Genomic DNA, 12,338 nt, shown 5'->3' on the forward strand with positions numbered 1-12,338 from the left:
ATGAAGGAGTAAACGGATACCCGTGTAGTTTAGTGTTTTTGCATTGAAAATGTATTCAGGTATTGCCTGTGTGGACAGAAAAGATAAACACAACCACGACAACAACAAATGAGGGATCTACGTTGCTTTGATATGGAGGTAATTCCAAAATGTATTTTCGATGAGAAGAAAGTTTCACTGGCCAAGTGGTGTCTGTGCCGCGCCGGCCCGCAGAGCCCCGCTTCCGTGTTCAGGCCCCGAGCGCGCCGAGCCCCGGCCGGGCGTGTGTGAGCAGCGCTAGTGCGATGGGCCTGGGCGCTGAGCTGGGCTCCCGGGTGGGTTGGACGGTAGGTTTTGCATTCTGTATTACTTTTTGGCCCCTGGAAATCTTTTTACTGTGTGTTTTATTACTTCTTTATTGAATTCTGCTACACGTCGAGCGGCTCACGTGCACGAGCCCTCGACGGGCGGTCGATGGTCGCAGACAGGCCCAGGGGCTGCCTTTGGGGTCGGCGCCGAGATACGGCGGAGGAGCGGCCTGCCGGGGGTCGGGCTCCGGGGTGGGGGGAGCAGGCAGGCCGAGGAGCTGGCTCCCGCCACTTCACGGACACGGCCCCGAGTCGTGTCCCCGCACCCCACCTGCACGCACGCGTCTCCACTGCTCACTGCCCGTGTCTCCGGTACCACGTGTGGTTTTCTCAAGTCCCCTCCGCCGAAGGGTCTCATTAGTTGTGTTTTCTTTTTGGCTTGTTGTGTGTCTGGCCAGACGGACGGCGAGTCTGAAGAGGAGCAGGAGTCAGCCGGCACCGGGGAGGAGGACGAGGATGGAGATGAGTCTGATCTGGTAACCCAGCCCCGCACTCTGGTTTCGTGTCTAGTGGCAGAGCACGGGAGGAGGCTCTGCGTCTCGGCCGGCACCGTGAGCGCGTGCTTGGTCTCCGGGGCCGTGACGGCAGATCTCGTCCTGCACCCCGGGAAGGAGCACGAGAAAGACCTCCGGGCTTAGAGCGGAAGGAGCTGGCTCGGCCCGGGAGCGGAAGGGCGGGGCTCGGGTGTGAGGGGTGGCGGAGTGGGTGGGAATTGGCCGCAAGGACAGTGGCCATGGTTCTGCCCTGTGACCCATGGGAGAAAGGATTTGAGGTATCCAGTGTAGAGCCAGCAGGACCTTTTGTGGGGGGGATGTTGCACGGGGGTAAGAAGGGCAGGAGCACTGGGTCTGTGGGAATGGGGGAGCAGGACCTTGGAGATGGGGAGGAGCACAGACCTCGGGATGGGGCCCAGGAAGCACCCCCAGGGGAGCTCTAAGCAGAGGAGGAGGGGTCGATGTGAGACTGGGCAGGGTCACACGGGCTGAACAGTGCTCCTGGGAGGGAGGCACTGGTCCCTGGCATCAGTGTGCTGTGTGGGTAGAGGAGATGAGGACTTGGACAGTTGGGTTTGGCACTAAGGTGCCCTTGCTCTGGAATGGCGGCTTGAAGCGACAGTGGGCTTGGGGGCAGCGCTTGCGGAAGTTGGGTCTGCGATGTGGCAGTAAGGAGGCAGGGGCGAGGCCGAGGAAGCGGAGCGCAGGGTGTGCTGGCCGGCCACCCCAGACACCGGGAGTATGTCCTGTCTCGGGAACACTTTCTTTTCAGCTTCTCTGTGTATCCCAGGGGCCGGGTTGGGTGGGTTGTGAGATCCTCCTTCTAGACCATTTAGCAGTGGGGCCCGTCCTTGCTCGGGTCTGTCTGATGCCCTTTCTGCATCTGAGATTTTAGAGATAGAGGGTCTTAAAAATCTCAAAATACTGTAAATTAATTATAACTTCTTTCCTTGTTCTCCATGTAGATAATTAATGTGGACGTAGATTCTGAAGCAGATTGAGGCATTGAGTGTCCTTTTCCCACGAGCAGAGTGAATGGAGGCATATGATTAAAAGTGGATTCTCTCACTGAGCTCCTTTGTTTATTTAGCTCCTGAGTAGAACTTTCTCATTCTTTTTTGTGCCAAATTCGAGTAAGATTTATAAATTCCACTTAAATGTTCTTGGCTTGTCTTTTCTTTTTTCTTTTCTTTTTTTCTTTCCTGTAAAATGACAACTTAGTATGATTTAGGGGAAAACATGAGTATTTTTAAGAATGGGACCAGGAAAATGTCTGAAAGTGAAATTAATCTTCTAGTTGAAGAAACAAGATATAGCAGGTATTTTATTTGGCAAGAAAACAGAACTTGTAGCGCCTTTTGCTTGCAGGAGCTCCCATGCTTTGCTCTTTCTATTCCTGCCCCTCTGGCTCTCAGAGTTCTGAATCCAGTATCAAGAAGAAGTTTCTCAAGAGGAAAGGAAAGCCTGACAGCCCTTGGATCAAGCCGGCCAGGAAACGGAGGCGGAGAAATAGAAAGAAGCCAAGCGGTGTGCTGGGTGACTGTGGGGTCCGCGTGTGAGGGCTGTCGGGGTGGGGGGTGGGCCCGCGGGAGGCTGTCCTGCTGTGGGGTTGGGGTTCTGTGTAGGATTTTATTTGAAAAAGGGGCTGCACCATTTCAAGGGGAAACACGTATGACCTGACGAGAGACACTCAGGTGACTGTCACGCGGTTTCCTTCTGGCAAAGCCCCCACTGCCGGTCTGTTGTGGAGCGTTGACTTGAAGGGCGTTACTCATCCTCCTCCCTGTGTGACCAGGCGTCTGTGGCTTCTGAACGTTGTGTGGTTACCGTGGCCACCCTTGGTGTCAGGTGTGGGCAGTGGCCAGGTTCACACAGTGGCTTCCGGCCCTTTGGTCAGATACCCCTGTTCTAGAAGTAATTTGGTTAAAGGGGATGCAGGGAAAGAGATGACCCTGAAATCCAGAAGGTGAGCAGACCTGGTGGGCCAGGGGTCCCTTCTGATGGCCTCCCTGCAGATCCGGCATGTGGTAGAGTGTGCGTGATTCAGGCGCAGGGTGGGGAGTGTTCACACGTGTACGGCCACGGGACCTCAGCACAGTTACTGTCGCGGGGGCCCCCGCTGCCGCTTGGGGACCTTTCCGTCTCCCCAGCCAACCCTCGCCGTCCCTAGGCTGCTCCGCTGTGCGCTCTGTCTGCGGGTTAGCGCTGGGCGGCTGCTCGGGTGGGCGCCCTTCCCGCATCTGTGTGCTTCGTGCCCAGGGAGGCGGCCGCACCAAGGCGCCAGTGGGTGCTCAGCTGGGGGTGTTCTGTGGACGGCTCTCCCCGGTTCATTCTTCACCATCGAGGGACATTTGGGCCCCCTCCCGTTTTTGTTTCTTAACAGATCAAGCTGCCACAAGCATTTGTATACAGTTTTGACGGATCGGATGCTTTCGGGTACCTTGGGTGAATATTTAGGAGTGGACGGCTGACTTGTATGCTAATGTCTGACTTTTAGGAAACTGCTGAGCGGTTTACAACAGGACACCCGAGTGCCGCCCTCTTCTGCGGGAGCCCTGCTCCTGTGTCCTCACGACACTTGTCAGGGCTGCTCTCTGGTCCCTGGTGTTGCCGGGGCACCTCTGGCATTGCTGTGCTGTCACGTCGCGCTCACCTAGCGGAGGAGTGAGGCTGTGCACCGTGGCCGTGTGTGTTTTTTGCAAAGGGTTCTCTGTTTTGCCCGTGTAAAAATTAGTTAGTACACTCCTCACTGACGTGGAAGGGCTCTCGCAATATTCCGGGTGCAAGTCTTTGTTACATACACGTTTTGCACATACCTGTATCTAGTAAAGCCTTTAAAAAATTTGTTAAAGTCTAATTTACGAATTATTTTCTTTCAAAATTCTTGCTTTTTATGACTCCAGAAACCCTTTAAACTAAGCCAGGACACAAAGATGCTGCCGTGTGTTTTCTTCCTGGAGTCCCGCAGCGTTAGGCCTTCGCATGCATCCCTGACCCATTCAGCTTGGGTCCCTGCGTGCCGTGTGGCCGCACCGTGCCCTCGCGTGTGGATGCCCGGTTGTTCCTGCCCCGTGGCTTAATCTGACTTGTTTCTCAGTGTCACTCTTTGAACCCTTGTTGGCAGTGGACGTTTGGGCTGTTGCATTTGCTTGTTTATCTCTACGCCAGCACCCTGGGGCCACGGAGCGCGCTCCGACCCCCACAGCCCCACACGAGCCGTTCTTCTCCAGCCCTCCGCTGCTGAGTGGATGGCGGGGGGCAGAGCCGTCCCCTGAAGCACAGATGAAGACTGTCTGCGGGGCCTACAAGCCTCCTGTGAGCTCCGTTTCCTTTTCTCTACGCCATGGCTGAGCAGCCCATGTGGCTTTCATGCCGGCGAACAGACGCGTGGGTGGGCTTGGGACACGCGTGCTTGAGCGTTTAGTCACGTAGGGGCTCCAGTTTCCTTTCTCTGGAAGGTGTGTCAAGTCGCCCGGCCCATTCCTGTCCTCACACGTGCGGTGGTGCGCAAACTAGCCCAGTGGTGGCTTCCTCCGGTCTGTCCCTGAGCACAGGTGCAGGAGGCACATGCAGTCCTGGGTCCCGGCTGCCGCCGTGCTCCGTGTCACTGCTTGCCGATGTGTGGTCGCTGACCTCACACCAGAGACGCGTGCTTCGAAGCTTGGCTGGGAGGAACAGGCACCTGCTTGTTGCTGGTGTTTCATGCTGCACGGAGCGAGTGTGTCCTGTTCCAGGCTTCCTCGGTGATGTCTGCTCATGGTGGCAAGGGCCCCCGTGGGTTCTCCAGGAATGGGGACGGGCCTCGAGGGTAGAGGAGGCCCGAGTGTTGGCAGCGCCCATGTCCCAGGCCCCGCCGTTGTATTCAGATGACATTGCCCTCTGGTGCATCATGCCCTTCGGAAAGCACCGTGTGTGACGGGCGGGTGCATGCCCGCGGCCTCGCGTCCTGTCCCCGTGACCCTGACCTCCCCGGTCTGCGGGACCGGGCACGTTTCCCTGCAGCGCTGCACGTGGGGTGGCTTCCAGCTTCTTTACATCAGCTGGTCTTTCAAACCCGCAAATGAGAATTTTGTTTTATTTTTAAGGTAGCAGTTACAGAACATTTATATTTATAGAGTATGTTTTCACCTTTCCTTGATTATGGGGTCAGCCTTGATCTGACTGGTGTAGCTGCAGAGCAGGAGGTCTCCACAGGTCAGTTCCTCGTGTTTCACGATGTAGCCGCCCCCTCCCATGAGGGGTCAGTGGGAGTGGGGCCTGAGCCGAGGGAGGCACAGAAGGAAAGTGGGTGAGGCCGCAGCATCCTGGACAGGGCGGCATTCAGAGTGTGTCGTCTGGACCGGGTGACTCGACACTCCCCGTGGTCTCTGCTGGAGATGCGCGGCAGGGGCAGTGTTTCATGGGGCCCCTTTGAACGCAGGTTCGGACACGTACACGTCGTCTTCGGGAAGCGCCGAGCAGACGGCCCCGGGAGACAGCACGGGCTACATGGAAGTCTCCCTGGACTCCCTGGATCTCCGGGTCAAGGGGACACTGCCCTCGCAAGCAGAAGGTGACTGTCTGCGCCGGGGCCAGGCTGAGCCCCGTCTTGCCCTTTGTTCGCTGGGGGTGGCCTCGTGTTCACGTGATGCCCCCTGGTGGGCAGTATGAAACGTCCCGTTAGCTGCATCCCCGAGTTGGCCAACTGGATGCACTGGGGTGCATCTGCTCGGTCACCTCCAGCACGGGACCGAGACGTCTCACACGAGCTCAGCTCGGACAGCATGTTTCGAGCCAGCTGTGTTTTTCTGTAGAGTTCCTGCGGAAAGGCGTCCTCCTGCCCCGGCTGCGTCTCGGGAGATGCACTGTGGGTCAGTTCTGAACAGCACGGCTTTGCCATCGTCTGACTCTGGCATTCTGGTGTGTTCTGTCCTGGAACGAAGGGCGCACCTGGTGCGGGTCTGGGCCTGCAGCGCTGCGGGTGGGCACAGTCGGCTGGCCCGAGGGGTGCGGGGCTTTCTCTCCACCACTGTTTATTCTCCTTGAACCATTTAAAAACCTTTCATCGATGGAAAGTAACTAATCACTGACTATTTTGGAAATGTACCGAAAGGGTAATATGGCGAAAACGTCCAGTCCCGAAGTGATTGACATTCCCCGCGGACCTTGCAGTCGTGGGTTGTGCGCTGCTGCGCGGCTTTAACCTGTCAGTCCTCAGAGGACGAGTTAACTGGACTTTGAGGTCTTGAACACTGGAGAGGTGTAGCTCAGCTCTTTAGTGTGGGAAATCACGTCGTTAGCCTCAGGCACGGCCTGGACATGTCCATCGGAGAAACTGCTCCTTCCTCTCGCAGCAGATAGAGGAGAGTGCCTCTCTGGTGTCCCGAAGCTGTTGGGGTAGCCTCCTGCTTTCCTCACGAAGCGTGACTTTTCTAAACCTGCTTTTAGGTTTGTCCCAGGAAGGCACAGAGTCGGATGTCAGCTGGGAATAGTATTTCATTGAATCACATCGCCCCTCTGCTATGCCCTAGTGGCTGGAGACCTCGGGGAGCACAGTGGGGGTTCCGGTTGCTCACAAGTGCAGTGACCTTGAGCTTGCCCCGGTTTGTTGGCCGAGCGCTGGGAGGTTGTGCATTATGTGTTTATATTCTCTTTCTTGGTAAAAGTAAGTGCCAAAGGGGCAGGAGCCAAGTTAGAGGAGCGGGAGGAGAAAGCGAGGGCTTCCTGCGGCTCTGTGACGCTTCGTAAGCCGACTTTCTGCACTTCGTCTTTCTTGGTTTGCAACCACTGATCGATCAGTCAGGGACTGGTCTGTCCAGCCGTACTTCTGATTTAGAGAATGTAGAGAATTTAGAGAATCCGTGCATTGAATGAAGACACATTGCATTTGTATCTGCCTTTTCTGCCGTCTGAGTTTTGGACACAGGGGAGGCAATTGTGGAGCTCGAGGCTGGCTGGGAGGGGCAGCTCGCTAGAGGCCTGGGGGTGTGGCCCAGTGATGCGAGCAGAGGGCCACCGATGGTTCTGCATCACAGGTCCAGAGAGTTCGGGCCTGCACCTGCAGAATGTTCCTGCACCATCAGAATTGGCTGCTCGCATGTCCTTCTTCTTGGCATCTTTGCTGCTCGGTCTGCTGAGCTGCAGTGGAGAGACATCGTGGTCCCTGCGGATGGTGGGAGGGAGGCGGGGAGTGGGTGCTGAGGGGATTTTGCAGGGAGCCAGAGCTCAGTGGCAGCAGGCACTTGGTGGGTTTCTCTTGAGCCATTCCTTTGGCGCCCCTGGTGGCTCCCAGTGCTGCAGAGGGGGGCACACCTCGTGCTGGGGAGGCGTCTGAGCCACTGCCGCATTGTCCGTGTGCCCTCACTCCTCGTGCGGCCTCCGCCGTGCTGGCCGGCCCCTTCCTGTCATAGGACACAGTTATAAACAGACTCGTCAGGGTTCTCCCAGTTTTAAACTTGCGGTAATGCTCACGTTACTTCTAGCTCACCGTTTCCCTGTTTCCTCTCATCGTGAAGGAAGGATGTCATTCTCCTGGGGTATAGGTGACCCTGCGTCACACGGCAGAATGTGCGTGCGGGCTCCTGCTGCCAGTCCCCGGAGACCCTGCATCCCGAGTCTCCCGGGGAGGCCTGGCCTCTGATTACACACGAGGGTGGTGGTGGACAGTGTGGCAGGTGGGCCTCCTATCCTGGTGGGCCCTGTATGGAGGTGTGGCGACAAGAGTCCATTGTTTTCTCTCCCTGTTTTTCTTTTCCTTTTTCTTATGTTAAGTAGGCTCCACAGTAGGCTTGGACTCAGGACCCTGAGACTGTGACCTGAGCTGAGATCAAGAGTCAGCCGCTCACCTGAGCCACCCACGCGCCCCAAGAGTCCCTTACTCTTTTTTATTTTTTTAAGATTTTATTTATTTATTTGACAGACATAGATCACAGGTAGGCAGAGAGGCAGGCAGAGAGAGAGGGAAGCAGGCTCCCCGCTGAGCAGAGAGCCCGATGCGGGGCTCGATCCCAGGACCCTGCGATCATGACCTGAGCCGAAGGCAGCGGCTTTAGCCCACGGAGCCCACCAGGCGCCACAGAGGCCCTTATTCTTAACTAAGAGAGCTAACGGCGAGCATGGGAGGTGCCGATCCCCTTCCGTTTCTGCTTTGGCTGCCTCACAAGAGGAGAACGTGTAATGTGCCTTCCGTTGGGAGCAGCCAGGCCTGTTGCCAGGCGGGGTTGAGGGGCCTTTCTGCAGCCAGCCTGCTCCCCCAGCCCTCGAGGCCGGCTTGGCTCTGGCTGAGCCCAGGTGTGGGCTGCAGGCCCTCCTGCTCCCCGGGTGTCTTCCTCAGAAAGGAAATAAGTTGGGTCACCCTTATTACTGCTGTCCCTGTTGGGCTAGCACCCCTCAGCTCTCTTTCCTCAGTCTAGCAAACGTCCTAGATAGTAAGTAAACCCAGATGGGATCGAATGTTTCTTCCTGTGGCTGCAGCTCTGAAACCGAGGGAGGAGAGCAGGGTCTTAACGTGTATTGGATGTTCTTTTTGTGTGAAGATCTTCTGTTATGAGGATACAGTCTCTTTCTGAACTTGGGTCCTGGCTCCTGGGAACCTAGCTGGCGGTGTGCTCGTAGGAGATGGGCCGTGCTGCTTGTGCCAGCGAAGTCGTTGCTGTGGTTATGTTTCCTTGCACGTGAAGGTTCCGCAAAGACTGTGCTTGGTCACTTCCTGGACTGCATCTTGAGGTGGAGACTTGGTGCCGCTGAATGTTGTGGAAGCCCGTCTGGGCATGTGCTGTGCTGTTGGTGACACTCACGTGTGTTCGTGTGACTTTAGGGCTGGCTAATGGTCCCGACATGGTGGAGACGGACGGCCTTCAGGAAGTGCCCCTCTGTAGCTGCCGGATGGAAACCCCGAAAAGCCGAGAGATCACAACCCTGGCCAACAACCAGTGCATGGCTACGGAGAGCGTGGACCACGAAGTAAGCGAGCTCCTCGTCCCCGCAGCAGCAGGGTGAGGCAGGGCCCCAGAGGCACAGCAGCAAGGGCTGCCCTTCAGGCCTGCCTTCCCGAGCTTCTGGCTGGACCCCTGGACACAGAAGAGCTCCCCTCACCTGCTAGAGCTCTTTGGCCCCGGAAACACACCTCGCACTGGATAGACCGAATAAATAGCTACTTGGTCTTTGTTTTCCTGTTTTCCGAGTTCGGAGTTGGTGTCCTCTGACAGTCGCAGGTGTTTGTCCCCTCGATTGTGTTTGTCCCTCCGGCCCCTCTTTCCTTTCCTTTATCGTCTTAGGGACTCGTGGTCTTTCCGTGTTCAGCGTGTTGGCAAATGAAACAGACCCAGAAAGCAGACAAGACAGATGTTTGGCCTCCTGAGTCTGTGTGGGCCGGGCGCGCTGGTAACCCTCACCTCGCCGCTTCTGGGTCTGACTGGGCCGGGGCGGCCTCGGTTCTGCCCTCTGCAGTGCTCACCTCCCTGTGTTTTCTGAACAGGCGCACCGTCCGTATGGAAACCCATGGACACTGTTGTCCTTCTGTCTCCTAATTTACTCCCCCTCGTTTTTTCTTCCTCTCAATTCCTGTGCAACAGCCGGGGCCCCGAGGCCACATCATCTGGAGTTTGTGGATGGTGCAGTCCTGGAGCTGCTTAGCTGTTCCTCTGTCCTTGTGCATCTGCCCCTTTAATGCAGAGCTGGGCGAGACTCTTCTCACCGCCTCTGCAGGACTCAAGGAGGGCGCTGGCTCAAAGCTTTGGGATTTCCGGGAGGCTGGACCGCACTGGCCCCAGTCCCTGCAGGACTTCCCGGTGAGGCTCTCAGAATTCAGTGCCCCACACCCTGGGGCCCACACGACACTCGCGGGGTCTTCCTTCTCCTGCTGCTCCAACATCAGTGTCACGTGCATCTTGCGGCTACGTGGAGTTTGCCTCCAGACGCCCGGCTGTGCGAGCTTCGTTTTGTCGTCAGGGTGGGTTCTGGGCCGTGGCTTTGCTGTCTCGTTGCTGTTTTAGGTGGGATTCTAGGAAGTTTTTAGGGCACTGCTCTTTTCCCCAAAATCGTTTTGTGGTCTCCTGTCTCATGTTCAGCTGCCGGCACGCAGCTCTTCCCCAGACAAGCTCCTTGGTCTTTTTGTTTTGTCAAGCAGCTCATTGAGGCACAATTCACACAGTAAAAAGTCACCTTTTTGGTGTGGTTCTGAGTGTTGGCGACTGTGTACAGTCACATGACCACCACTACTGTCAGGGGCCTAGCGTTCAAATCTTTGGGTGCTTCTCTGACCCCGTCCGCCCGTTTCCGTTGCTGTGGCGGGCGTGTTGGGTTCTGCAGCCACGTGGGTCTCTCCCTCCAGACCCACTTGCTTGGCCTCCTGTGTGTGGAGGCTCTGCCCCGTGCACACGCATCCTCATGCGCTGTCCCTCTGCAGCCCCAGGAAGACACCTGTGCTGGGACCATGTGTGCCTGGTACTCAGTGAGCACCCGGCTTCCTGTGGCGAGTGTCTGCAGGCGCGTTTTCACCCTTGGGCTCTGCGCCTTCGTCTTCAAAGTGCATTTCTTTGGTCTCTGCTTGAATCTCGTCCGGACCACCCCACCCTGGGCCATTGTTGCTGTAGCTGGGCTGCGATCCAGCATCTTCGTGGCGTTAGGGTTCGTGTCGTCCATTACTCATTGTTTTCTGTGTTTTGCTGTTTGGATCGAATTTTTCTGATTCCAGTTTATTCCACTACTGGATCGATGGATGGTGTGCGTCTTCCTCTGGCGTCCACAGGGACCGTCTGGGGCTTCCCTGTGCCTGCGGGCGTCTGTCCGTTGCTGCTGGTGCCACGCCCGCTGACGTGGTGGCAGAGTCTGACAGTAACGTGTCCCCAGCCCTCCCTCCTGTCTTGTCACGTTGTAGTGTCCTGTGTGCTAGCCCCGCAGGGTACCACTGTCCTGTCTCTTCAGTTCTCTTTCGGACCGCTCAGACACAAGAGTCTTTGTTGACTCCCGTTTAGACCCTGCCCCAGGACCCCTCCCCTCTGTTGGGTCGGAGCCCGGGACCCCACTGTCGTGGCCGAACCACAGCGCAGGTCACTGCCGACAGTGAGTTCTCTGGCTTGCGGGCCTGGAAATGTCTCTCTGCCTTCCTCTGGGGAGGTCTTTTCACGGGCGTAGACCTCTGAGCACCTGCAAAGGCTGCCGCAGCCCTGTTCCATGGTTTCCGACGAGGGTGCTGGTTGCCCTTCCTTTTTGTTCCTCTGGTGTGATGTTCGGTTTTTCTTCAGCTGCTCCAAGGTTTTCTCTTGTCTCTGGGCCTGGGCGCCATGGTTTTGTTCTTCCTTTTGTCTTCCTCTTTCTCCAGGCTCTCTGAGCCTCTTGGACTTTGATCTGGTGCCTGCTTGTCCTTGAGCCTCCTCAGCCTGGCTGTCCTCCTGTCTGGAACTCTGGTCACACTTAGCGCATGTGACGGTGTCTCAGCCGGGCGGCTCCGCTCTCCTTTCCAGTTCTGTTTCAGGTTTGGGTGAATTACACTGACCGTTTTCAGTTCAGTAATTTCTTCTTTCTGGGCTATGGTCACAAGCCGGTCCTATGCGTTTATCTGTTTGCATATTTTTTATTTCCACCATTTTTATTTGACTTTTCTACCATTCCTGGTGTGCCTGAGCAGCCGGGCGCTCCGCGCTCTCCTGGCACGGCTCTGGCTCCTGGCCGTGCATTCAGACTCCAGAGCAGACACCCTCAGCCACCTCTCCGCCACTTGGGGCCCCGCAATTCTCAGTGCGGGATCCTACTTGTGGTTGGACGGTGAGCAGCGTCTCGTCTCCTGCTGCTGACAGTGGTAACGTCTGCGGTGCTGGCAGTCAGCTAGGCGCGCGCCGCGCTCAGAGCTGCTGTTGTTTGCCTGTGTCAGTGCGTCACGCTGCTGCTACTGGGCTCCCTCCCCGGGACAGACACTCGGACCTCTTTGGATTTTTCCTTGTGTTTAAAATTTTTTTTTTTAAGATTTTATTTATTTATTTGACAGACAGAGATCACAAGTAGGCAGAGAGGCAGGCAGAGAGAGAGAGGAGGAATCAGGCTCCCTGTTGGCAGAGAGCCCGATGCGGGACTCGATCCCAGGCCCCCGATTGGGATCATGACCTGAGCCAAAGGCAGCGGTTTAACCCACTGAGCCACCCAGGCGCCCCTGTTTTAAATTTTTTGCATAGTTTTACATAACCTGATTGCTGTGTGGTGTCTTGACTGTCGAGAGACACTGACTGTGGCGGAGGTGCCGCCCGTTTAGTTCCACTCCTTTCTCACACCTGCTGTTTGCACTGTCTGTGTTGGTTACAGCCGTGTTTGTGGTTTCCTAACACACTGTGGAAATGCTCCCAGCTGAGCCAGGGGTGTGCTTGGATTACGTTTCTCCTAAACAACTCTTTACTTTCCTGAGTGGATGATTATCATTTTTCATTTTCTGTGTTCCTCTTACAAGTTCGGTCGCAGATCGATGGAATTGCACGTTTCCGTAGGCATTTGCAGCACATCAGGTCTGTCTGGGTTGTCACTTTCTCGT

The 12,338-nt window shown here is 56.3% G+C and overlaps 1 protein-coding gene across 24 annotated transcripts in view; it reads left to right on the forward strand.

Moving 5' to 3' along the window:
- The window catches only part of EHMT1 (euchromatic histone lysine methyltransferase 1), a 134,886-nt gene that overhangs the window by 86,332 nt on the left and 36,216 nt on the right, over positions 1–12,338 (forward strand). For 12 of the 24 annotated variants that reach the window (XM_082696384.1, XM_082696403.1, XM_082696406.1 and 9 more), the window contains 4 exons: positions 746–823; positions 2,257–2,377; positions 5,262–5,393; positions 8,637–8,782. In XM_082696384.1, coding sequence (XP_082552510.1) covers positions 746–823; positions 2,257–2,377; positions 5,262–5,393; positions 8,637–8,782 — 477 coding nt within the window. The remainder of the gene's footprint in view (positions 1–745; positions 824–2,256; positions 2,378–5,261; positions 5,394–8,636; positions 8,783–12,338) is intronic. The other 12 variants (XM_082696401.1, XM_082696405.1, XM_082696385.1 and 9 more) reach the window with 1 other exon arrangement.

The sequence above is a fragment of the Mustela nivalis genome (assembly GCF_964662115.1).
Source record: "Mustela nivalis genome assembly, chromosome: 13".
Taxonomy (NCBI): domain Eukaryota; kingdom Metazoa; phylum Chordata; class Mammalia; order Carnivora; family Mustelidae; genus Mustela; species Mustela nivalis.